The 23,266-nt window shown below is 45.3% G+C and overlaps 3 protein-coding genes across 4 annotated transcripts; 1 reads left to right on the top strand and 2 right to left on the bottom strand.

Annotated features, from left to right (window-relative positions):
• Positions 1-1,056: 1,056 nt before the first annotated feature.
• LOC133912340 (peptide chain release factor PrfB2, chloroplastic-like) lies at positions 1,057-4,246 on the bottom strand. Its single transcript, XM_062355016.1, has 8 exons — positions 3,831-4,246; positions 3,406-3,618; positions 3,185-3,286; positions 2,910-3,047; positions 2,405-2,709; positions 2,054-2,207; positions 1,498-1,620; positions 1,057-1,412 (listed from the first exon to the last, which is right to left on the bottom strand). The coding sequence occupies exons 1-8, from the start codon at positions 4,185-4,187 to the stop codon at positions 1,398-1,400; spliced, it is 1,407 nt and encodes a 468-aa protein (XP_062211000.1). The 5' UTR covers positions 4,188-4,246; the 3' UTR covers positions 1,057-1,397.
• Positions 4,247-7,623: 3,377 nt separating this feature from the next.
• Positions 7,624-12,393, bottom strand: LOC133911005 (argininosuccinate lyase, chloroplastic-like). Its single transcript, XM_062353238.1, has 7 exons — positions 11,311-12,393; positions 10,560-10,823; positions 9,990-10,106; positions 9,063-9,211; positions 8,325-8,616; positions 8,089-8,253; positions 7,624-7,889 (listed from the first exon to the last, which is right to left on the bottom strand). The coding sequence occupies exons 1-7, from the start codon at positions 12,274-12,276 to the stop codon at positions 7,644-7,646; spliced, it is 2,199 nt and encodes a 732-aa protein (XP_062209222.1). The 5' UTR covers positions 12,277-12,393; the 3' UTR covers positions 7,624-7,643.
• A 9,470-nt stretch (positions 12,394-21,863) lies between these two features.
• Positions 21,864-23,037, top strand: LOC133912339 (universal stress protein A-like protein). Of its 2 annotated transcripts, none has more exons than XM_062355015.1 (4): positions 21,864-22,202; positions 22,313-22,419; positions 22,502-22,647; positions 22,790-23,037. In XM_062355015.1, the coding sequence occupies exons 1-4, from the start codon at positions 22,013-22,015 to the stop codon at positions 22,869-22,871; spliced, it is 525 nt and encodes a 174-aa protein (XP_062210999.1). In that variant the 5' UTR covers positions 21,864-22,012; the 3' UTR covers positions 22,872-23,037. The 2 variants fall into 2 exon arrangements, with proteins under 2 accessions (XP_062210999.1, XP_062210998.1); XM_062355014.1 differs by having other exon boundaries at positions 22,304-22,419.
• The last annotated feature ends 229 nt before the right edge of the window (positions 23,038-23,266 follow it).

The following is a 23,266-nucleotide window of genomic DNA, read 5'->3' as shown; positions in this document are numbered from 1 at the left end:
GGAGCTTCTTACCGGGGAAAATTGCAGTTGCATGTACGGGTAAAGAAGTAAAGATGTGAACGTGCGAAGGTATAATATAACATGGCCGATTTTTTTTTTTTTTTACACACAGTTTATTTCTTAGTGTAGGCGTCAACTGTGCTAATTCTGTTACGAAATCTGTTACGTCTATTATCAACTTGATATCATCCCAAATTCCCGATGCCGCTTGCCATGCAAGCTCTTGCTTATTATATTTTTGGGAAAATTACAAAAACCCATATGCATACAATGGTTTTCATTTACCCACTCACAAGAACTTTCAGTTCAGTCATACACTTGCAAATTTAAAATATTTTCAGATATCCTTAGATCTAAATGTCGATTTAACCGTCACACGTGTGCTCCTTATGACCATGGATCCTATTGCTTGGCCTCCGCTAGCTCGTCTAGCGTGGTAGGAGTGTGGATTGACTCATCTCCATAGCTCTCACGCTCAGCTCCACTGTATCACTCCCCTCCCAACTCCCGAGCCCATCGCCCCAGCACCCCACTGCCCAGCGCCACTCTGCCTGATCACACTGATTGGGTCAGCTCGGGCTAATCGCATTGATCGCTATGAGAGCTATGGAAATGAGTCAATCTGCACACCCACCACGCTGAACGAGCCAACGAAGGTCACGTAGCAGGACCGACACACGTGTAACGGTCAAAATGATATATAGATCCAATGAGTATATGAAAGTACTTTAAATTTATAGGTGTAAGACTAACCTAAAAGAGTTTTTATGAGTGGATAAATGAAAACCATCTGTCATGCAAGTGTGTTTTTTGCAATTTTCCCTATATTTTTTTTACCATAATGGCTAAGCATCAAAAGCTAATCACCATCCGAGTAACTCCTCACACCAAAAAAAAATCTAATAGAGTAAACAAAAAGTGGCCAGGGTCCCATTTCGTTGCATGCATGCGTGAGCAAAAAAAAAAACGCACCTTAAGAACCTGACGTTTCAAATTGTTTGACAGTTTACCTCACACATACAAAAATGGAAAACAAATACTTTGGTAGTTTGAGAGTTGAGACTAGATTAGCAGTGGTACTTTTTTTTTCATTTTCCAACACAAAACTTTCAGAACTGAAGTGACAAATTATTGAATGACTAAATCAATGTAGTCTGGTGTCATTACAGCAGAGAAGTGATGGGTTGATTAGAAATGACTACATATCTATAACAAACGGCAACATCCGTACAGAAAAAAAAAACTTTAGACTGACAATGATGCAAAATTTCGTTATATTGCCTTCCGTAAGCTCCGGTTTTTGCATGCAACCTGCTACTATTCAGCACCTTAGTTTTTTCACCATTTGAGCTCACGTTGTATTTATCAGTGTAGTAAAGAAGCAGCACCTCCACTTGCTACACTGACAGTTTCTGGGTTGGTTTTTTTTAAGGAAATTGACTCAGTAGGTTGATGCTCGTGAAAAATGGTAAGCAAGGTTTGTGTTCAGGCACTTACACCAGCTTCATCCAACGATGAAGACAAAAAGTTCAAAATGAAATCATCTAGGTCTCCTTCCAGGACCGAATCTGGGTCGGATACTTCATAGTTTGTCCGGAGATCTTTGACCATACGGTATGGCTGTCCAAAAGCAAAGAAATCAATTATTTACTTATATCTATCAAGTACTACACAAGTCCAGTTGAAGAAGCAATTATGAAAGAAATTATGATGATCACACTTCGCGACACCCATCTTTATGCACACAAGAAAGTTTTGCCTGCACTTACTCTAAAACTTTGCTAGAAACATTTATGACAGAAAACCTAGATCAAAACATGTAACTAGAGATGTAGCCATGTAGGTCCGGAAAATAATTAGTAGTTTCAGCTTCTTTCTTGATTTTCAAAAGATCTGAGATGAGGAAGCAAACAAAATAGAAACAGGAAAACGAACTCTAAAGACTAGTTCAGAGGGAACACCCAGACCACAGATAATGCTATTGTGAAGTCACGGTTATATCATTGCCAGAGTTGCTAGTTTAATCTGATAGTCTCTCAAATTGAAATCTTACATGGAGAACATAAGATCTTATTTGGTTGCCCCAGCTGATTTCATTGAGTGATTGTGTGTGCTCAGAATTCATCTGTGCTTGGCGGGCAATCTCCAGCTGGTCCAAACGAGATTGGAGCACTGCCATTGCTGATGCCTTGTTCATGTGTTGTGATCTGCATTTCTCAAGCAGGACTTAGCAACATTTACGTTTATAAGCATGCAGGAATAGAAATAGTCAAAATGCTGTTTCTGATTGATCAAAAATCATCCTCCAATTAAGAGGGAAATAAACCTTGCAACTTATACTGTAATGACATAATGGCATATGATAAAACATTTGAAATCCAAATTGGAAGGACCTAAAATTTACCTTTCGTTTTGACTTGTTGCAGTTATACCAGTTGGAATGTGCACGATTCTAACAGCACTTTCTGTAGTGTTGGCATGCTGGCCACCAGGACCACCAGCACGGAAACGTTCTATCCGAAGATCTGAATCTTTAATCTGGTATCGGGTTGAGACATCCCCAAGAATAGGTATTACAGCAACAGCAGCAAAGGAAGTGTGCCGCCGTTTTCCACTGTCAAATGGAGAAATTCGCACTAATCTATGAACTCCTACTTCAGCTTTGGCATATCCAAACGCATATTCACCATCAACTTTTATGGTAGCCCTCTGGAAAGAGCAGCAGTTCAGTATGAGTTCATTTTTGTTAAACAATCCTCAAATTCAAAAGTAACTGCTTTGAAAGAGAGCAGACTTTATGTCCACAGTTCCACACCGAATACATCTCTAGCAAAAGATTTAAATGGCACAAAGTCTGTATGAAGAATTTGTTAATTCAGTAATGGGTACTAGTGAGAAAACATTAAAACCTTGATTCCAGCTACTTCACCAGGCACGTCTTCTACCACAGTGACTGTATATCCTCGTCGTTGAGCCCATGACTGATACATGTTCATGACCATTGCAGCCCAGTCCATGCTCTCAATGCCTCCAGCTCCTGCCTGAACCTGAAATTATCATCATAAGGAATGACCCACTAAAAATCTTATCAGCAAAGTATAAAAGGAGCATTAATGCTTCAAGTTCAAGAGCTCTAGATTGAGCAATTCTCTGAAAAATTAACAAGACTGTACAAAAAATATACCTCCATGAAGCACGAGCAGGAGTCATTGTCTCCTGAAAGCAACGCGTTCAGTTCTTTCTCCTTTGCACTTCTTCTCATATCGGCTAAAGCCCTCATACTTTCCTGCACAAGACAATTAAAAACGTATAAGACAAATAGCTGGTTTGCAGCATTAATAGCACAAATTTCTATATAATATTGTTTTTGGACCCTTATATTATGTAATGAAGCACGGTACTCACCATCTCAAGTTCATTATCATTTTCTTCACGTGCCAGCCTTAACATCTCAATGTGTTCAATTAGTTCCTGCTCAAATTGGTTGACTGACTTAATCTTGCCCATGAGCTCACCGTTCTCACGGCTAACCCTCCCGGCAAAAACAGGATCATCCCAGAGGTCTGGCCTCTCCAACACCACAGCCAATTGCTTCGTCCTCTCGAGTATCCATCCCCACTGCGCAAACCAAAACCACGCGCAGGTCAAATAAAATCGAAAACACATACTAACAATTTATCCTGCGCCACACACCGCACATAAGATGTTCGTTCATATGCCTGAGCGAAGCAGGCACCAAAGACGCACATCCCGGCGCAACAAAACTAGGCACTTCACCGATTTCGCCTATGGAAAAACACAGCGCGTGAGGTTTCGTGCAAATATTGAACCTTGAGGCGCTTCTTGATAAGCTTGATGGACTGCGCGACGGCGGCGGCGTGGCTGCGCCAGTCGCTCTCGGCCTCGGGAAGGATCGTCCACCCCTTCCCGGAGATCGAGTCCACCGTCAGTCCGTCCGCCGTCATCGGAACCTCGGCTACCGCTGCCGTGGACGACGAGGAGAACCACCGCACCGAGTCGCGGAGGAGGGTTGAGTCGGTGGCGGCGGGGAGGCCGCCAGTGGGGCCCAGGAGGGACGCCAAGGCAGTGCCATGGGCGAGGAGACGGTGGGTAGGGTTTGGCGTCCTGCCGCAGAGGTGGGAGCCGAGGAGCGCAGCCGCTGATCTGGATAGGAGGCGGGAAGCCATTTCCGTCGGCTTCGACCGGTCGACGCCGGTGTGGGCAAGGCTGGACAACTGGGCTAGGTTAGTCTCTTAAGGACGTTTTGATGCTTGGAAGGCGTATCTAGGTGGGAGGTCCGTACTATTCCGCCTTCGGGGCGTGGTTACTCCTTTTGTGTAGGCGTTTATTGTGGAAAGAGAAGTGAAGGGGAAAATGCACAATCGAAATCCCCACGTGGACCCTATGCTAGCGTCGGACGGTGCAGCAGTAGTAGGATCGGTGGTGCTAGACAAGATCGCTGACGTCCGATCTCACTTAGAAGACTCCCACCGAAAATTGTTTCCTGCAATATTTTCGTCTCATCTCAAAAAATCGTGTTATCATGATTCCAACCATAAAATCTCACTGCAACGAGAAAGCATATTCCTGTAAAATTCCAGCAAGAACTCCTGCAACAAACATACAAATTTGACAATCGCGCGTAACAATCCAAAACAACTTTTGCAATGTGTTGGTTTTGCATGTGAAATATTAAACGTTATCCACAGAGCATGTTCAAGAACGGTTGCAACATAAAGAAATCTCTGAAGAAAATCCAATTACAAGATTCTTTTATTGCAACATTCATAGATATGGTCACCAACATTTTGAAACACCAACTATAACAAATTGACTTGACAAGAGAAAAAAAACAATTTTAGGATTTGCATTGCAGCATTCAAAGATATAACCTCCAACATTTTCAAATCACATACTGCAATAAGAAATCACCTAGTAAAAGAATTCATTTCAAGATCTTCCTACTGCCACTTTTAAAAAATACAGTCCCCCAATATTTCAAAAATCCGTTGCAAGAAAACCAAATTTGACTCACGAGCTTGCAACAGATCCAAGAAATATATGCCACTTCCCTACTGGGATCAGAGCGTCTGAGTAGAGAAAAGAGATGGATAGTCCACGCCACTACCTTGTCAACCTCAGTCTTGCCAGATCTGGTGATCTTCTGTCATGGAGGCATCATATCTGTTGGCCTCTGGTCATGGCCTCCTCAAAGGGGAGAAAGAGGAAGATAATAGGTTCTACCCGTGGCATCTTCAGGGGAGAGAAGGGGGGATGAGCCTCCACATACGTTGCGCCATAGAAGCTATTTTGGTTTGGCACCTTAGAGAGAGCAAGAGCAAGGCTGCTTTGGTTTGGGGAGAAAGGGAGAGCATGACCGACAAGAGACTCACATGTCTAAGCTAAGGTAGTAGGAACGAATAAGGCTTCATTAAGTGGAGAGAGGGGTGGATTGTTAACGACGTTAGATATTTTTGCTTGAGTGGCCAACGATGTCATAGTGGGTATGTGTGCCAAGCATTCGATGCAGTGGTCGGCTCCAGATGGCCGAAGCAAAGTATTAGCATAGGCGCCTCCAACCATTAGATTGCATCTGCCTCTCAAATCACTTACTTTTGAGTATTTTCCTAATTTGTGTGTCCTTATATCTACATTTCACTTCTTTAATATGATCAGATCATCAAGTGATCTTATTAAAAAAATGTTGGATCAAGCATCTAAGCAGAGGAAAGAGAGGGCTGGTCCATGCCACTACCTTGTCGACCTCGGTTTTGCCAAATCCAGCGATCTTTTGTCGGTTTTTCCAGAGGAAAGGGAGGAATCACATCTGCTGGTCTCTGGTCATGGCCTCCTCAGAGGGGAGGGTGAGAGAGGGAGATGCTGGGCTTTGCCCATGGCATCCTCAGGGGGGATGAGCCTCCACATACGTTGTGCCAAAGAGAAGCTATTTTGGTTTGGCACCTTGGAGAGAGCAAGAGCAAGGTTGCTTTGATTTGGGGAGAGGGGGGGGGGGGAGCAAGAGCGACAAGAGATGCACATGTCCAAGCTGATGTAGTAGAAACGGATAAGACTTCACTTAGTGGAGAGAAGGGTGGGTGTTTAATGACGTTGGATATTTTTGCTTGAGTGGCCAACAACGTCAGAGGGGGCATGTGTGCTAGGCATCTGATGCAACACTCGGCTCCGAATGGCCGAAGCAAAGCATTAGCATAGGAGACTTTTGAGTAATTTCTTAATTCGTGTGTCCTTATATCTACATTTCACTTCTTTAATATGATCAAATCACCAAGCGATCTGATTACTAAGAATGGTGGATCTTAGTCAATGCACCATGAGATGTCACTGTTGTTGCCTCACACGACGTTAAGCATGTTGCGTGCATAGTGAGGCTCTGCCTTTTATAGATAGTAGCAACTGATCAAACGTCCGCAACCAGAGCCACACCATCTCACTATTTTGCCTTGTAGTTGAAAGCTTAGAAACCCAACATAGAGCTTTCAAAGCTACTTGAATACTGATTTTTTTTTAATTGAAAGTTCTGTAATAACTTTCATATGCGTATAGATTTTTGATTGGAAGTCATCAATTCATTCTAAGATTTGGAATTTAACTTTTCACAATTCAAACCACAATTTATACTTTGAAATAAAATCTTAAAAGAAAGGTCGTCATACCGCACGATGGTATTCTTGTAGATAGGCTCATGTAACAGTGTTGCTGATTGATCCTGTAACAATGTATAAATTGATCATGTAATAGTGTTTGATAGTGCATATTAGTACATTTGTACTGTTACATTACGATTTGTCTTTCTCTATCGTACATTCTCTCTTTTCTTGACAAATCAAGGTGAAACGCCCACCTAAACATCACGTTGCACCTAGCAGAACCCGGGTAGGGATTGAAATTTCAGCTAAGCGGCAGAAGAGCGAGAGAAAGGAAGGCGTTAGTGAGCCATTTTCTCTTGCATGCGTGCAGGAAGAGGAAGCGAGGGGACGAAGAAGGGGGATCCGGGTCCCTTGACTTCACACCAGTACCCTACCTTCAAACAATGTACTATGCATTGTTTATGAGAATACTATACCGATTTTAATATTTATATGATACTGTACCACTAGATCTTATCCATCATTTTAGATCCAACAACTCACAACAGAATGAAAGTCATTGTAACTTCACTCCGCATAAAGTCACAAGATCCAAATGTAGAAGAAGAGGGCAACTGAAGGCACCTTGTAGCTCATCCTCCTAGGAGGTGGCCGACACAGACAACAGCATAGGCGCCAGGATCAACGATGTGCCGACGCTGGCATCGGTGGAAATAAGATCAGGACACCATAGGGTGGAGAGGGTGATAAGGATGCACGCACGTAAGTGGAGGCATGAATGGGGATGAGGACGTTAGAGCGGGTGTTAGGAAAGGTGGACAAACGGATAAGATGGTCTGGTTTTCTAGATTTTTAGTTTGCGGGTTTTTTAGCGTGGGAGAGAAAGAACTAACTCGTGCGAATTGTGTCGATCATTCCGGTTCTCATAATGTAAGAACAACGAAATTATAGAAAAGGAAGTTCATGGCATTTCGATACACCATCAAAAATCGCAACCACAAATTTGCGAGCTTATTTATTCGTCCATGACAATCCTTAGATCCCGAGCTGGATGCGCCAATCCTCAAGCTGCTTTTTTACTTGTTCTGGACCAGTGGAGCCGTAAGATACGAACTTGTTTACGGCGTTTTCAACTCCCAAATACTCGTATACGTCAGTCTCAAACACAGGGTGAACAGCTTTTAGGTCATCTAGTTCAAGTTCAGCCAGTAGACAGTTCTTCGAGACGCATAGAGCTACAGACCTTCCAACTATCTCGTGACAAGTTCTGAATGGAACACCCTACAAAGTGAAAATATAGAGAAAACATTAAGCACTAAAAAACTATAAAAGATTTCAGTTTGTGCGTTCATTTGCTATCACTTGTTTCAATGTTGAGATCAACTGCTTTAGTGCTGTGTACAAACTCTACAGCCGAAGTTATGTCAATATCTAAAGCCAAAAGCTATGGCTACTACAGTCATGTGAGAAAGGAGTTTACCTTCTTCACAAGATAATCTGCTAGCGTCGTTGCATCCAGGTAACCGGCAGGCAGGAAACTTTGTATTCTTTTCGAATTAAAAGAGATATTTTGGGCAAACTCCGTGCATACTTCAAGCATTCCTAATATGGCCTTGACACTATCAAACAATGGTTCCTTGTCTTCCTGCTCAAAGAGACAATTTTAAGAATACTCATACATATAAGCATGAATATACTTATGAGAATGAGGCTCACCTGAAGATCACGGTTGTAGGCCTGTGGAAGGCCTTTACAGAGGATTAGGATAGTCATGAGATCTCCAACCACCCTAGCAGATTTCCCACGAACAAGCTCCATTGGATCCGGATTTTTCTTCTGTGGCATTATGCTGCTTCCTGTTGAAACTGAGTCACTTGGTGTCAGGAACCCGAACTCCTCTGACGCCCACAAAACCCATTCTTCACCGATTCGCGAAAGATGAACAGCAGCAATTGAATTGGCAGCAAGAAACTCCAATACAAAGTCACGGTCTGATACTGCATCAATGCTGTAGACGAAAAACAACCTTCCAGCTAAGTGAGGAAGGACTAATCAAAAGTGAAAATGAACGATCATGACTGACAATTCTAAATGGTGATAGCAGTGCAGGTTACAGACAGTAAATCAACAATTCATGCTTCTGGATAATGTTTCAGGTGTTTGTAAAGATAAAAAATGACCAGGAAATAAGGTCTGACATTATCACCTAGCTTTACTTCAGTGTGCTCAAACCATCGAAGTGCTCTGAAATACAATGTTGAGAATCTGACAGATTTCACATGTGCTTGAATCTCAAGACACAGACTCGTTTCAGCAGATGTAGAGTATATAAAGCTTTTCATTTTTAACAAAATGACACTAGCTTGATCATAGTTCAAGCAAGTAATATAGCAGAGAAAGCAAGCTATGCTTGCAGCCTTGAAATGATATTATTAAAAGAAATCAAGAAATTACCTGTTCTTCATCGGAGCCGTAAACTTCAAATCTTTAGCGGTTTTAAACCTATCAATGGGAAGTCCAGTTCCAGCCAAAGCACAAGCACCAAGAGGGCAGAAATTCACTCGCTCCCTGCAGTTGACCAGCCGACCAGCATCACGCTCCAACTGTGCAAAGTATATATCAGAATAAGGTCAAGTTCATCTGAAGTTCCATGGTTCATCCTAAAAGATTATCGCTAAAGTGTCTGGAGCACTATTACACCCTAGTGCAGGGACACACAAGCGATTTCATATAAACTGTAAGTTACGTAACTTTAATGCTTCATTGCAAGTCATGTGGGATTGGAATCCCAGCTAATATGATCAATATAGCCAGTGGTTCAGCAGATCATAGATTGAATAACATATTGTTGAAGAAAATGAAGAGACTAAATATGGTCCATTTTCTTCTAATTCCAAAGTTCAGAACTTTTTGCGTTAGGTGTATGTACATCTGGATTGCGACCAAGAAAGGACTTAAAATCAGGTGAAACACTGCATGCAAATAATTCAACTTCTGATGTTGCATTGGGATTTGTTTGAAGAGTAGTCAAAGGTACCAAACTAACTCCTTCAACACAGAATGTTCTCTTTATGCATTTTCTAGTTTCACAATAAAAGAAAAACTAAACACAGAGCTGATATACCACACAAATAATCCTAAACGTTAAACACATCTTATATTTGACTTGGTTAGATAAGAACGCACCAATTTGATCACTACACAGAGTGGAGAAGTGATTCCAGGGATTTGTTTACCAAAAATCACAAACTTAAGGAATAAATCATCAAGACACATGGCACGCACATTCAAGCGTTGGTATTCTTGGCTGTCCAAGCTAGAAAGTAATATGAAATTACCAATTTTGCATGATGTCAAGAAAGGCAAGAAATGGAAAATCACCTGTTCAACATATGATAAGAGAAGATGTGGCAGCAAAACAGGTTGTGCCCTCTGCAGATGAGTATATCCAGGGACTATTAAGTCAACATATTTTGAAGCCAACATAACTAGAGACACCTGAAACATTAAGAATTGTATTAGAAAAGTGAAACAACTTCCACCCTGAAACACAGTTATGGGAAAATAGGAGAAATCATGAGTTAGTATTGACAGAGTGGAATGGCTCTTGCAATTAACAATACACAACATCAAGTACTCAATCAGCTTTTCATGAATATGGTACTGATGTGTCAAGCTAATCTTATGCATCAGCTTTCATATGAAGAATCAAGAAAGATTAAGCTGGAGAGGTTCAATTCAAAAGTTGCTGCCCAAAGTTGAGCATTACTGGAGAAGAAGCTTCCGAATTCCAAACAAACTAGGTTTTCTTGATTTTAGAATATTTATGTGATAATAGAAAAGAAAGGTGATGAGCGCTGCACCAGAAAGAAGTAGCACATATCCAATAAAAAATGTATGCATAATTATAGCAACACGTCATGAAAACACAGGGTAAATTCAGGAACAAACCTGAAACTGTTTGATGCGAATCAAAATCTTGTCAATAGCATCACAACACCACAACCTGAGATCGGTCACAATTTGGTCATTGCGGCTCCTAGCTGTATGCAGCTTCTTGGCCGGCTCACCAACCCGCTCAATCAGAGCAGCTTCAATGTTCATATGAACATCCTCCTGGTCCTTTCTCCACTCAAACTTACCTTCTTGGATCAGCCTCTCAATCTGATCGAGCCCCTCTATGATGATATCCCTATCACCTGTCGTTATCAAACCCTGCATTGCAAATGTTTTAGCAACCCTACTCAAATATGGCGACCGTTAGTTTTAAGTTATATCCCGGAAAAACCTTACGCCAGGCAATTTAACAGAGGATTTGACCAAAATATGACGAACGACCCTAGTGGTAAACCCCTGAGAGCAGGCAGACTAAACCTCGTCAATACCACTCCAAAAAGCTTGCACAACAACAAAGTGTCATCTTCTCGAACACATGGCGAGCGTAGTAATAGCAGCGGATGAATACTTAGCTAGTGAACTTGTATTTAGGATCAGAGGACTAATAAAGTTCCTGCGAGTAGCAAAATGTCATTGTCCCCTCTCTTTTAGCTACCAGTATGCTCTAACTTTACTGGCCAGGGCAACTCGAGAATTTTGCAATCTATAACAATTCATGAAACTCTTCCAGCTATTAGCTAGGTCTCAGCACTCTCCGACAATGCAAATTCCGCGTCAATCAACGCCATGAGCTTGAAGAACTTACCATCTCGGCGAGCATGACCGCGTGTACGCGGCTGCACGCGATGTCGTGCACCCAAAGCTCCTCTGCCTCCGCTGCCACAAGGGGCTCGGCAAACCGCTCTCGTGCCCGGGACTCGACGGATTTGCCATTAGGCCACAGACTTGGCAGCTCCCTGGCTTTCACCACTTCCGCGGCCGCCACCGTCCATTTCGCTGCTGCCTGCGGCGGCGGCTCATTGACGTACTCCAGTGACGACTCCGCAGAGTTGTCGGCTGAGCTGCCAACCATCTCGATGAGCTCGAAATCGTGCGTTGACAGCCGTTCGCCCGTCGCCATCTCGACGATCTCCAGCCCCTCCACCTGCTTCGGATTCTGCATCTGCGGCACGAACGGCGACTGCTTGCCCGCCCTCGGTGTGGCCGGTTGCCGGCCTGGCGGCGCCGGCAAGTTAATGCTGCCGTTCTCAGTAGGCGCAGGAGAAGGTGGCTGCGTCACGGACGGGGCCACGTCTTGCGCCTTCTCCGGCGACGCGGAGCGTGGCGGGTGCGTCAGCAACGACGACGCCGGCGTGAGCGCCGGGCGCCGGGCGTTCACAGTCACCGCAGCTGCTTTGCCCTTCCGCTCCTTCTTCTTCCTGCGGAAGCACGAGCCGAAGGGCGATATGTGCGGCTTCCTGTGCTTTTTCTTGTGCTCAACGCCGCCAATACCACCGCCCTGGTTCTGCATGGCGTAGACTAAGAAGGACGGCTCCTCCTCCTGGCTTTGCTGCAGCTGGGCGCCGCCGGTCGCCGGCGCGACGTCACGGACCCTGGACGGCGTCCGCTGGCGCCGATGCCTGCTGCGGCTGCGCCCGCGGCCGCGGCCGGGGCACGGGAAGAAGGACCTTAGCGGGTTGAAGCAGCACGTCTTGGCGCGGTCCCCGTTGCCCCCGGCGCACTTGCACCGGGTGCGGCGGTGGGACGACCGGCCGCGAGGGGTCGTCGACATGGCTGCTGGACGAGTGTGGGGTGGGGGTAGGGCGCTAGAACACAGGAGCTCGGAGTTGCCGTGCGTCCCTGATGGTGTTGGCGGAGTTGTAGGTTTGAGGCGTTTTTTGTCACGCTTGCATGGTTTACGTGCAGGGCACTACCGTTGATCATGGCAGCCAGCCATGACGGTGTATAGTGCAAGTCCCTGCTGTGTGGTGAGCTCGTTTGGGAACGCGGCGCTTGACTGGGCAGCACGATGGTGATTAATTACGTTAATTGCTGCCGGGACCGTTCAAATTGAGATTAGAGAGAGACCGTGTCGCTTATTTGCTTTTCTTTTTGCTGCAAACTACGAATCAAAATGTTTGATACCGTGCCTATGCTGTGGTGATCAAATGCGCGTGTGAATTGTGGACAGTTTCCACGGATAGTACTTCCACAAGGTATTGCTAAGCTGCTGCAGCGTGGCACCATCGCTGCATGATCATCTCGAATGCCGTCAACTGACCCTCCATTTCGCAATATTTATTCACGCCACAAGAAATACTGAAATCGAATGAAAAAATATAATAAAATAAGCATACTATCCCTAATCAATATAAGGATGAGAGCAAACAACTCACTAATATTAGAGTAAATACATATATTCACTTAAAAGTATAGTAAAAAAATAGACTATAAAACATTCTTAGTTTCTGTAATAAACAAACAATTTAAGACAGAAATTTTTGAGATTATGAACAAATATTGTAAAACGGAGAGAGATTTTGATTCGTTACCGTTGCAGCGAAAGGAGAGGCCACTTGCCGTGAAAGTCCGGTCATTTCGAGCAGCACTGCAGGTCAGGCATAGCCTATTTGGGCTGACGTGAGGCTTGTACATAGGCCGTCAGCTCGACTTACAGGACCGCCAGACAGGCGGCCAGCCGGCCCAGCCTTTGTGCTCAACGGGCTCAGAGCCTCTGTCTACACCAAGCTGGGCTAGGCCCGTCGTGACAGTTACCCTAAAGCAGATAGTGCAGCCCATTCGTAAACTCCGCGGTCCCACGGCCGGCAGTGCGGCCCACCGAAAAGAATCGCCACCGGTTGCGCAGTGCACTGCAGCCGATTTTTTTTTTATTTCTGGAGATTGTAAATATGTATGGCCATTTTTCAAATGCGCGACAGTCATATAGATATGCCATTTTTTAATAATGGACGCACATATTTGTAACTTTTAGAAGAAGAAAAATCCAGTGCACTACCACCAGTGTCCAATCGGCCCGACCATGCAACATGGTGCCATCGTGGGTTAATTTTTGATAATGTTTTCTAGATGTATTGATTGATGGTTGCGTGAACGACACTTACGGTATGCGTGTGTTTGTGATAAACTCAAGAACACAAGAATTATTCAGGTTCAATCGTCTCTTAGGATAACCAGCTCTACGTTCTACGTATTTTGTTATTAGTGTTTATAAACTGGTTACAGATGAGTTTTTTTACTCCTCCTTCCCTCGTCCTCTTACAAATCGGGTCCTCATCTCTTTATATACTAGAGAGTAGGAGAACTTATAAATGGGTTCCCATATCTAACTAGATATTCTACTTTTGGATCATCATCATATAGAAATTAGGTGAACCTAACTTGCCCTAAGAGCTCTGCATGCTCATCTCATCTATGGAACGACGCCACACATGCCTCTCTCGGTCGCCCAGCCTGCCCTATCATCGTACGCTGCAAGTTCATCTGTCAAGCTGTCTCGTCCTTACGCTATGTGAGTCTACCTGCAAAAATCATCCACTTGTTTGGTCATTCTGCAGATCCTGTCCCATCGCCACGTGGCACAAGTCGGTCCGTAATAGCCCACTATATAGCAATTAATGCTACAGGACAAAGCACTGCCTATCTGTGCGGGCCACGACTTTGTTCGTTGAAGGGGGTACTTCGGGAATGAAAACACTTGAGTAGACATCAATAAATGCGATTAGACAGATTAGGTATAGACATCCTGTGACCAGCAAGGGGCTGATCATGAGACCATATTATATTACAATAAGGGTGGTCATGCAAGCTTCGCGCTGGTCGTGCAGGGCAAGAGCTGGTCGCACGATAGCTCAGGGTTTAGTAAATATCCCCTGTCGATCGTAATATCCCTCATGGGGCCCGTTAGCCAGGATGTCTCCTTACTCAATACTCCGACAGTAGCCCCAAAGCTTCCCCGTGGTTGTGGTCTCACGCCACATGGGGAGATTAAGCATCCTGAAGAGAGAGAGAGAGAGAGAGAGAGAGAGAGAGAGAGAGAGAGAGAGAGAGAGAGAACAAGTATGTAATAGGATAATTAGCCTGGTCGAATGTAATCAACCCATCGGTAACCTATCTTTTTCATGAATGAAAATGTTTCGGCCCTTTTTGATGGCCTCGCCGATGGCTGGAAGACCACCTGAGAGCCTTGCGGGTTTTGGATCGTCTAGTCCGAACCATTGTTCGGAGTGTTCAGAGAGTTTTCTCTGTGCTATCGTGATGAGTAGGCTTTGACTGTTCTACCCTGCTCGTTAGTTAGGCTTTCGAAGCGCGATACAACCCTTAGCATGACAAATCCCTCGGCGGCAACTAGTGCCCAACCCGAGTGGGGACTTGAGGCCTTGTGGTCGTTATCCCGAGCCGTTTGTATCTCTGATATTGTGCGAGCAACGATCCCACACTATTCAAGAGCTCTCTGCCACCTGGTCATTTTTAATTTTCTGGCCGCTAGGTCCTGTAATGGTCGTCGAACGTTGTTGCGTGTTGTGGTCAGAGAGTCAATCTAGCGGGGATTCGTTGTTGGTCGTGAAATCTTGCAAAACAGAGAGTCTAGTGTTTTTAACTTTTTGAAAACTTACAAGTTATATTCTACACTCTTTCAGAAGGTTCTACAAAATTGATAAACACGTCCGTCTCTGAGCAACCCTACACATAGAACTTGCGCAGCAGGGTAATATTCCAGGAGTTGTGTAATTCACGACCATACTCCATGGCTAGCTTAGCCACACCAGGTCGGGTGACATCGACCACTCTGTAGGGACCTTCCCACTTGGGGGAAAGTTTATTCCGACCGACCTTATTCTGAGTTTGCCTAAGGACGAGATCACTTACAACCAGTCTCCGCTCCCGCACCTTGCAGTTGTGATGGCGTATGAGGTTCTACTGATACCGGGCAGCTCGAATTAGAGCACGTTCACAGAACTCTTCGATCAGTTTTATATCATCCTCTCGTTACGCCACCTGTTCGTCGTCCGAGTAGTTGGCCACTCGGAGTGATTGAATGCGATCTTGGAGGGAAGTATTGCCTCTGCGCTAAAAACAAGGAAGAAAGGGATTTCAGCCATATCCCTACTACGAGTCGTTCACAGCAACCAGAGTACTGTGGATAATTCATCCACCCAGTGTGTTGAATAGCTTTTAAGCCGATCAAAGACCCAGGTTTTGATCCCTTGAAGTATCATCCCATTAGCCCTTTCGACCTATCCGTTGCTCTGTGGGTGTGCCACCGATGCATAGCAAACGTTAGTCCTGATCTCTTCGCAATAGTCCTGGAAAGTATTACTGGCGAACTGAGTCTCGTTGTCCATGATTATGTGATTTGGACTGCCAAATCACACATCCAGCCTCTGTATGAACTTAATCGCTGTTGCGGCAGTGATCTTCCTGACGGGCTCAGCCTCTATCCACTTGGTGAATTTGTCGATTGTCATAAACAGAATTCAAAACCGCCTGAGGCTTTAGGGAATGTGTAGGATCTAGGATACCGACTAGAAGGGCATGAATAGGTGGGTTTAAAGCTAATTGCTAAGCGATCAACCAAACTTGCGGAAAAAAACTAAAGATCACTAGAGCAATATGAAAACAACTAAGAGATATGTCAAGATTTGCAATACTAAGGTAACATGCAACAATTTATATTTTACAAAGCTAAATTTCATAAAGTAAATTGCATAAAAGTAAATAGCTCAAAGGATGACATACAAAATTTACCCTTGGTATCGGTGATTTGCCACATTGAGGTGAGTTTAAGCTTCTAACCACTTCTCTATCAAGTATCTAATTCTCACATTAGAAAGGGCTCACACCAAGCAAATTGATCTTAAACCAGAATAGAATAAGAACTACTCAATACCTCGATTTCACTAGAGTAGCACTATGCCTCTCTGGTAAGGCGTGCTCAAAGCCTCTCACAATCACCGTTGTGTCTCCTTCATAATCTTCTTTGAAGGGCTCAATATTGCAACAACATCTAAGCCATCTAGGAGGTGGCAACCTCCAAGAGTAATAAGTCGATGATGCTTGCTTGAAGGATAACTAGTACCCTAATGCTCAAACCCTTCAAAATTATGTACTAGATGCTCTCACACTCTAAAAAAATGCAACCACTAAGCCAAGAGAGGGAGAGGAGGAAGGCAAGAGATAAAATGAGTAGTAGTGAAGTGCTAGCTACCTCCCTTGAACCAACCAAGTGACTATATATAGGTCACACTCCAAAATGTGACTGTTTGTGTTGATTTGACACTTCTGCGACACTGGCGGTCAGACTGTAGGTCAATTGGCGATTAGACCGCTAGTCGTTCAATGACTATAAAGTCATTATGATTACTTCTGACACAGGCTGACGATCAAACCGCCAACCCTCTTGGTCAGACCACGAGCAGGGAATAGAGTGTCAAAACTTTCTGTTCCCGAGCAATCAGACCAGCCATGCCTGGCGGTCAGACCGCCAGCCAGAGCAGAAAGTCTGAACCCCTCTGTTCCTTGGCGGTCAGATCGGGCCGCGCCACGGTCAGACTGGGATTGAGGTTTGAACACATCTCAAACATGGTTATACAGCGGTTAGACCGCGACACTTGAAACTTGAAACTTGGACATAACAATCTTTCTATACAGCAGTCAGATCGCCACAACTCAGAAACACTAAAAGACTATCTTTCTTCGGTTTCTCTCAAACTGAATCTCTCACTCTATATGAAATGCAAATTTGAGCAATTGTTGTACTTTAGATGTCCCAAGTAAACGCATATCAACCCCTCTTAATAGTACGACACTTATCTTATCAATTCGCTCAATTTTATTCTCTAATCTCCTTTGACCGGAAAAAGAAAATACCCTACAATTATACTTTTGCCTTGAGCTAGCTATTTTTATATTTTCCACACATGCTTCTTCTAGCTTCGCAACACCTTTGTGATTAATATTTTCATAACTCAAATAAACATGTTAGTCCACAAATTTCTTATTGTCATTAATTACCAAAACACGAAATAGGGGCTTAGATGCTTTAGAATAGTCCCACGATATCAGGCCCCTAGACAGCGAAAGGCCAAGAGATTTATATGGTTTGTAGTGCTTGGGTGATAGGTTGGTATGTCGGCCATGGAAGTGACATGTCTCGCACCGTTTTACCAGCTTGCGAGTATTCTAAAGGACAGTGGGCCAATAAAATCCTTACCAGAACGCTTTTTCGACCAGAGCGCAGTACGAAGCGTGGCTTTCATATATGCCTTAGTGGATATCAGAGAGCACTGTGCTTTCCTCTTCCCAAGTGATATACTTTAGTAAAAGCTCATTGCTCCCCCGATGATAAATGTGTCCCTGTACCACGGAATATCTACTGTCTTGCCGCGAGACCTTTTATACTAACACATCATCATTAAGGATTGCTCGATTCTGAAGGTAATCCAAGATCTGATCCATCCAAGTCATAGCCGAATCGAGCAGGGCGACCACATGAAAGCCACCCGAGGTCAACAGCACCGAAGGAGGCGTTTCCTCCAAAGGTGTTGCCTTTGGTGCTCCGTTTTCAAGTGGAGCATTTCCTTCACCTTGGTCCGAGACCGAGTGAATGTTCGTGTGAGTCTTTCTTCAAAGATTTCGATCGGGACATGTTCATGAGAAGAAGCTAGACGGGTCAGCTCATTATCTAGGAAGTTGTCCTTGCAAGGGACGTGCTTGACTTCAAAACCGAAAAAACATTGCTCCAGTCTTCTCACTTCGGAGAGGTATACTGCCATTGTCGGATCAGATCATTGAAACTCCTTTTGCACCGGGTTAACAACCAATAGCGAGTCTGCTGTCGATAACAGGCGTTTAATCCCAAGTGCAGAGGGTGCTCGTATTCCAGAACAGAGGCCCTTATATTCCGCAATATTGTCAGTGGCTGGAAAATATAATTGAACTACGTACCTGAGGAGGTCGCCGATTGGTGAAATCAAGACCACTCCAACCCCCGCTCCCTTCAGCGTAAACGATTCGTCAAAGTGCATGGTCCAATGCTTATTCGTCTATGGTCGCTGTACCTATTCGGGCTCAAAGGATGACCATTCGGCCATAAAATAGACCAATGCTTGGGACTTGATAGCCGTTCAGGGGACGAATTGAATATCAAACTCCTCGAGCTCTATTGCTCACTTTGCTGTTCTTCCTGTCGCATCCCTATTATGGAGCATTTCTCTAATCGGAAGTGAGGAGATTACCATGATTTTGTGGACCTAGAAGTAGTCTCTAAGCTTACGAGAGGCCATCAGAATGGTGTATAGCAGCTTCTGAGCCTTTGGGTACCGAGCCTTTACGTTGTGTAGGACCTCATTGATGTAGTATACTGGTTGTCGAAGTCCTTCTCACTCGATGATCAGTACCTCCTAGACGGTCTAGGTGTGGTCAGTACAGGAGGAGAGAAGAGGTACATTTTTAGATCTTGGAGGTCCGCTTCCGCTTCTGGGGTCCACCAGAAGTGGTCGCTCTTCTTTAGGAGCTTGAAGAGCGGTAGCCCTTTCTCTCCCAACCTTAAGATGAACCTGCTCAAAGCTGTCACATATCATGTTAGGTTTTGAACTTCCTTTAGCATGGTCGGGGATTTCATCTCGTCGATGACTCTGATCTTGTCAGGGTTTGCCTCTATCCCTCAACTAAAAATGAGTAACCCGAGTAACTTCCCTGATGGGACTTCAAATGTGCACTTCTCAGGGTTCAATTTTATGTGGTACTTCCGAAGGTTGTCAAACATTTTTTGGAGGTCCACGATCAGATCATCCTTGGTTCTACACTTGACGACCACATCATCAACATACACCTCGACGTTTCTACCGAGCTGTGGTCGATGAATGATTTGAATACAACACTGGTAAGTGACATTGGTGCTTTTCAAACCAAAAGACATTTTTACATAACTAAAGACCCTGAAGGGTGTCACAAAAGCAGTCTTCTCCTCATCTTCCCTATACATACTAATCTGGTGGTACCCCGAATAGGCATCTAAGAAGTTAAGAAGATTGCTGCCGGCTGTTGAGTCAACAAGCTGGTTGATCTGGGGTAGAGGGAAGAGATATTTCGGGCACACCTTGTTGAGGTTACTGAAGTCAACACACATCATTCACTTACCATTGTATTTTCAAACCATGACTAGATTAGCCAGCCATTCTGGGTACTGTATTTCTCACGATCCTCCTGCTCTTGTGGCTGTCTGGCTCTGGATCAAGTCACGAGGTCGTGTTGGCACGAGAGTCATGCATGTTAGAGGGTTGGCTATCCCAATGTGGCGGGGGTCTTCGAGTGCTCCTCGTTGTTGAGGAAGGACATGATCTTTCCTGCCGTGAGGGCTTCCATGATTCTTGGTGATCGCGACCTTCACCAGTCCTAGCAACGGACGTGGTGTTTGCCATCATAGTTTGGTGTCAGACGGTCTCAACTAGGAGGGAGAGGTCACATAACCTTAGCGCAACTGGCGAACCCTACGATACTGCTACCGCTGGGTGGCTAAGTAGAATTCGCATGGTCTGCATATTCTGTGCAGGTGTCATGGCCTCATAGTCAAGCTACCGAGCGTGAAGTGGCAACCTATCGTGAGGGGGGAGCCCCCGGCATTCTTGAGGCATGACAGCCTTGGTGACGATGCCACCAAAGACCAGTTCTTTTGCGACAGCTCCTCCGGCTGATGTTGTGGTGGTTGGGACTGTGCCAGAGCATCCCCGTGTTCAGCGGCGGTCTGGTTCCCCTCTGGACGTGTGGCCTAGGGATCATCGCCGGCACCCAGAACATGGGAGTTTTCGCTGTCTCATGCTGCATAAACTGTCATGCAAACTTCTCGTTGAGCCTCGGAGCCATCAGACGCTGATTCGGTGTCCCATTCCTGAAGCACACCAGGCCCATCTGGGTCGTATCCCATGACGAACACCACATGGTGATCGGGGTCCTATGGAACGGGACTTAGCGGTTACCGTGGACCTAGCCATGGGTAGCCCAATCTAATCTTCAACACCTACCGAAACGCAGAAATACGTCCTCTACCTGGCGTGCCAACTATCGAGGATTAATCCTTGGCATTGATTCTAGGGTGTACCGGTCGATGGATGCATGAACGATGCTTACGGTGTGGGTATGTTTGTGATGAACTCAAGAACACAAGGATTATCCAGGTTCAGATCTGTCTAAGGATAATAGTCCTACATCATGTGTATTTTATTATAAGTGTTTGTGAACTGGTTACATATGAGTTTTTCTGACTCCTCCTTCCCTCGTCCCCTTACAAACAGGGTTCTCTTTTCTTTATATATTAGAGAGAAGGAGAACTTACAAGTGGGTACTGCTCAACAGACCTATATCTGACAAGATATAATACTCTTGAATCATCATCATCATAGAAAACCGGGTGAACCCAACTTGCCATGAGAGCTCTGCATGCCTGTCCCATCCGTGAAACGCCGCTGCACCTGCCTCCCCCAATCACCCGGATTGCCTACAAGTTCGGCTGCCAAGTCATCATGTCCCTGCGCTCTGTGAGTCTACTTGCAAAAATCATCCACTTACCTAGTCGTTCTGTAGATCCTGTCCCATCCGTCACGTGACGCAAGTCGGTGTGCAACACCTCACTCCGTAGCAATTAATACTATGGGACAGTGCATTACCTATTTGCGTCGGCCACGACTTTATTCATTGGAGGTGATACTTTGGGAACAAAAACACTTAAGTAGTCATCAATAAATACGATTAAACATGTTATGTATAGGCGTCCTGAGACCAGTAAGGACTAGCTGTGGGACCATATTATATTGTAAGGAGGCTAGTTGCATAAGTGTCACGTTGTTCGTGCGAAGTAAGGGCTGATTACGCGATGAGTTAGGGTTCAAAAAATATCCCTACCGGTTACCATATCCCTTATAAGATCTGTTAGCTAGGATGTTCCCTTACTTAATATTTCGATATGCACGAATTAAGCAAATGGGAGATTCCACAATTCTACAAAATAACTTTTAATATTTTTTATATCATTATGATGTCAATAATATATGGTTCAAGTTTACACATATCATTTTATAATAAATTAAAGATTAGATAGTACAGGTGCGGTGAATTTATCCCTAAAAAAGGTCGAACGCACGGCCACACGCGGAATCCAGATACCGCGGAAAGAGGCAGGCGCGGAATCCAGAATCCAGATACCGCGGAAAGAGGCAGGCCCGCTTGTCGGCGCGCCGCCGAAGACGCGGCGAACCCAGGCGCGGTCAGGAAAAACCACGGCCCACCCCGCCCCGCGAATAACCCGTCGTGCGACCACGCCCAAAATACCGCGGAACCGAGCCACCTTTTTATGCAAACCGCGAGACGTGGAGCATAAAAGCACGCCCGGGAATCTGACCCGTCCCTATCCACGACTCGCGGTGGCTTCCAGAGACCAGTGCTCGCTCGCGAAGCCGCAATCGATCTGATCACGCTACACGTGTGCACTGGCTAGTGAGATAGGCATAGCGAGCATGGGGTTGGGAGGCGGGATGGCGTCGTCGGAGGGGCGGCGGATCCTGGTGGCGGTGGACGAGGGCGACGAGAGCGTGCACGCGCTGCGGTGGTGCCTCAGCACCTTCGCCGCCGCCGCGCGCGGGGACACCGTCATCCTGCTCTACGTCCGGCCGGCCCCGCCCACCTACTCCGTGCTCGACGCCTCCGGTACGTACATGCACAGCGCCCCTCTGCTTCTTCCTTCCAGCAGTCCGACTTGGCTCTGTTTCTGGCAACGAGAGCTGACACTGACAGTCCCGTGCTGTAAGCCGCTGTAGGCTACCTGTTCGCGGAGGAGGTGTCCGCCGCGATCGACAGGTACAGCCGGGAGGTGGCGGACGCGGTGGTGGAGAAGGCGCAGAAGCTCTGCACGCTCTACAACAAGGTGCTTGAATGCTTGATTAGACAACAAACTAGCTGTCAATCAGCAAGATCCGATCACTGACACAATAGTGGTTTGGTTACAGGAGATGGGTGAGAATAATGACCATGAGATGAAGGTCGAGGTGAAGGTGGCCGTCGGGGACGCCAGGAGCATCATCTGCCAGATGGCTGACAAGCTTGGGGCTGACATTCTAGTCATGGGGAGCCATGGCTATGGCTTCTTCAAGAGGTAGTAGTCAGTACAGATTTATCGTCTGGTTATTCATGTCCCGCACGCCGTGAGCTCATCTGCTCGCTGAACCAATCACTTGCATAATATGCTTGTACTTCGGAACGGTGTTTTATGTGGGAACGGGCCGTTGGTTTTGCAGGGCTCTGCTTGGAAGTGTCAGTGATTACTGCCTCAGGAACTCGACCTGTCCCGTTCTCATCGTTAAGTCACAACACGAATGAAGCTTTCCATCACGGATCGGAAATAACGATGCCCAAGCTCCTGTTTAGTACTCATCTTTTCCGATTTTTTTTTTCGTTTTGTTTACTGATCGTGTACTCTGCCAGAGGAGAGACTTCTCAAGTGATGACTCTGGACTTCAGCAAGCAACGTGTATATATTGTACTACTGGTGTAGTGGTGTATATGTGCTTTGTGTTACTGGTATTCGAGGGAAAAAGAAAAGGAAAAGGCTTCACGTTACTGATGAGCCCATTATGTAGCTGCGGAAATGGGCTCAATGTTCTGCCCTTATTGGGCTGCAAGGCTGAGACTAGACTTTTTAGTTAAGAGTTTCCTTATGTGTCCTCTACTCGATTTAGCTGCGTGGAAATCGGACCCAACAAACACTTTCTTAT

This window comes from Phragmites australis, chromosome 3, assembly GCF_958298935.1.
Source record: "Phragmites australis chromosome 3, lpPhrAust1.1, whole genome shotgun sequence".
In the NCBI taxonomy this organism is placed as follows: domain Eukaryota; kingdom Viridiplantae; phylum Streptophyta; class Magnoliopsida; order Poales; family Poaceae; genus Phragmites; species Phragmites australis.
The sequence above is the reverse complement of the archived record's forward strand: the minus strand, read 5'-3'. Positions and strand labels throughout refer to the sequence as shown.

Coding starts and splice junctions, on each gene's coding strand:
- LOC133912340 (XM_062355016.1), bottom strand. CDS start 4,187: ATGGCTTCCCGCCTCCTATCCAGATCAGCGGCTGCGCTCCTCGGCTCC. Junction 3,048..3,184: donor CCTGCTCGTGCTTCATGGAG/GTATATTTTTTG, acceptor TGATAATTTCAG/GTTCAGGCAGGAGCTGGAGG. Junction 2,710..2,909: donor GTGAAGTAGCTGGAATCAAG/GTTTTAATGTTT, acceptor TGCTCTTTCCAG/AGGGCTACCATAAAAGTTGA.
- LOC133911005 (XM_062353238.1), bottom strand. CDS start 12,276: ATGTCGACGACCCCTCGCGGCCGGTCGTCCCACCGCCGCACCCGGTGC. Junction 8,617..9,062: donor ACGGCTCCGATGAAGAACAG/GTAATTTCTTGA, acceptor TTTCGTCTACAG/CATTGATGCAGTATCAGACC. Junction 8,254..8,324: donor CCTACAACCGTGATCTTCAG/GTGAGCCTCATT, acceptor CTCTTTGAGCAG/GAAGACAAGGAACCATTGTT.
- LOC133912339 (XM_062355014.1), top strand. CDS start 22,013: ATGGGGTTGGGAGGCGGGATGGCGTCGTCGGAGGGGCGGCGGATCCTG. Junction 22,203..22,303: donor CTCCGTGCTCGACGCCTCCG/GTACGTACATGC, acceptor CCGTGCTGTAAG/CCGCTGTAGGCTACCTGTTC. Junction 22,648..22,789: donor GGCTATGGCTTCTTCAAGAG/GTAGTAGTCAGT, acceptor TTGGTTTTGCAG/GGCTCTGCTTGGAAGTGTCA.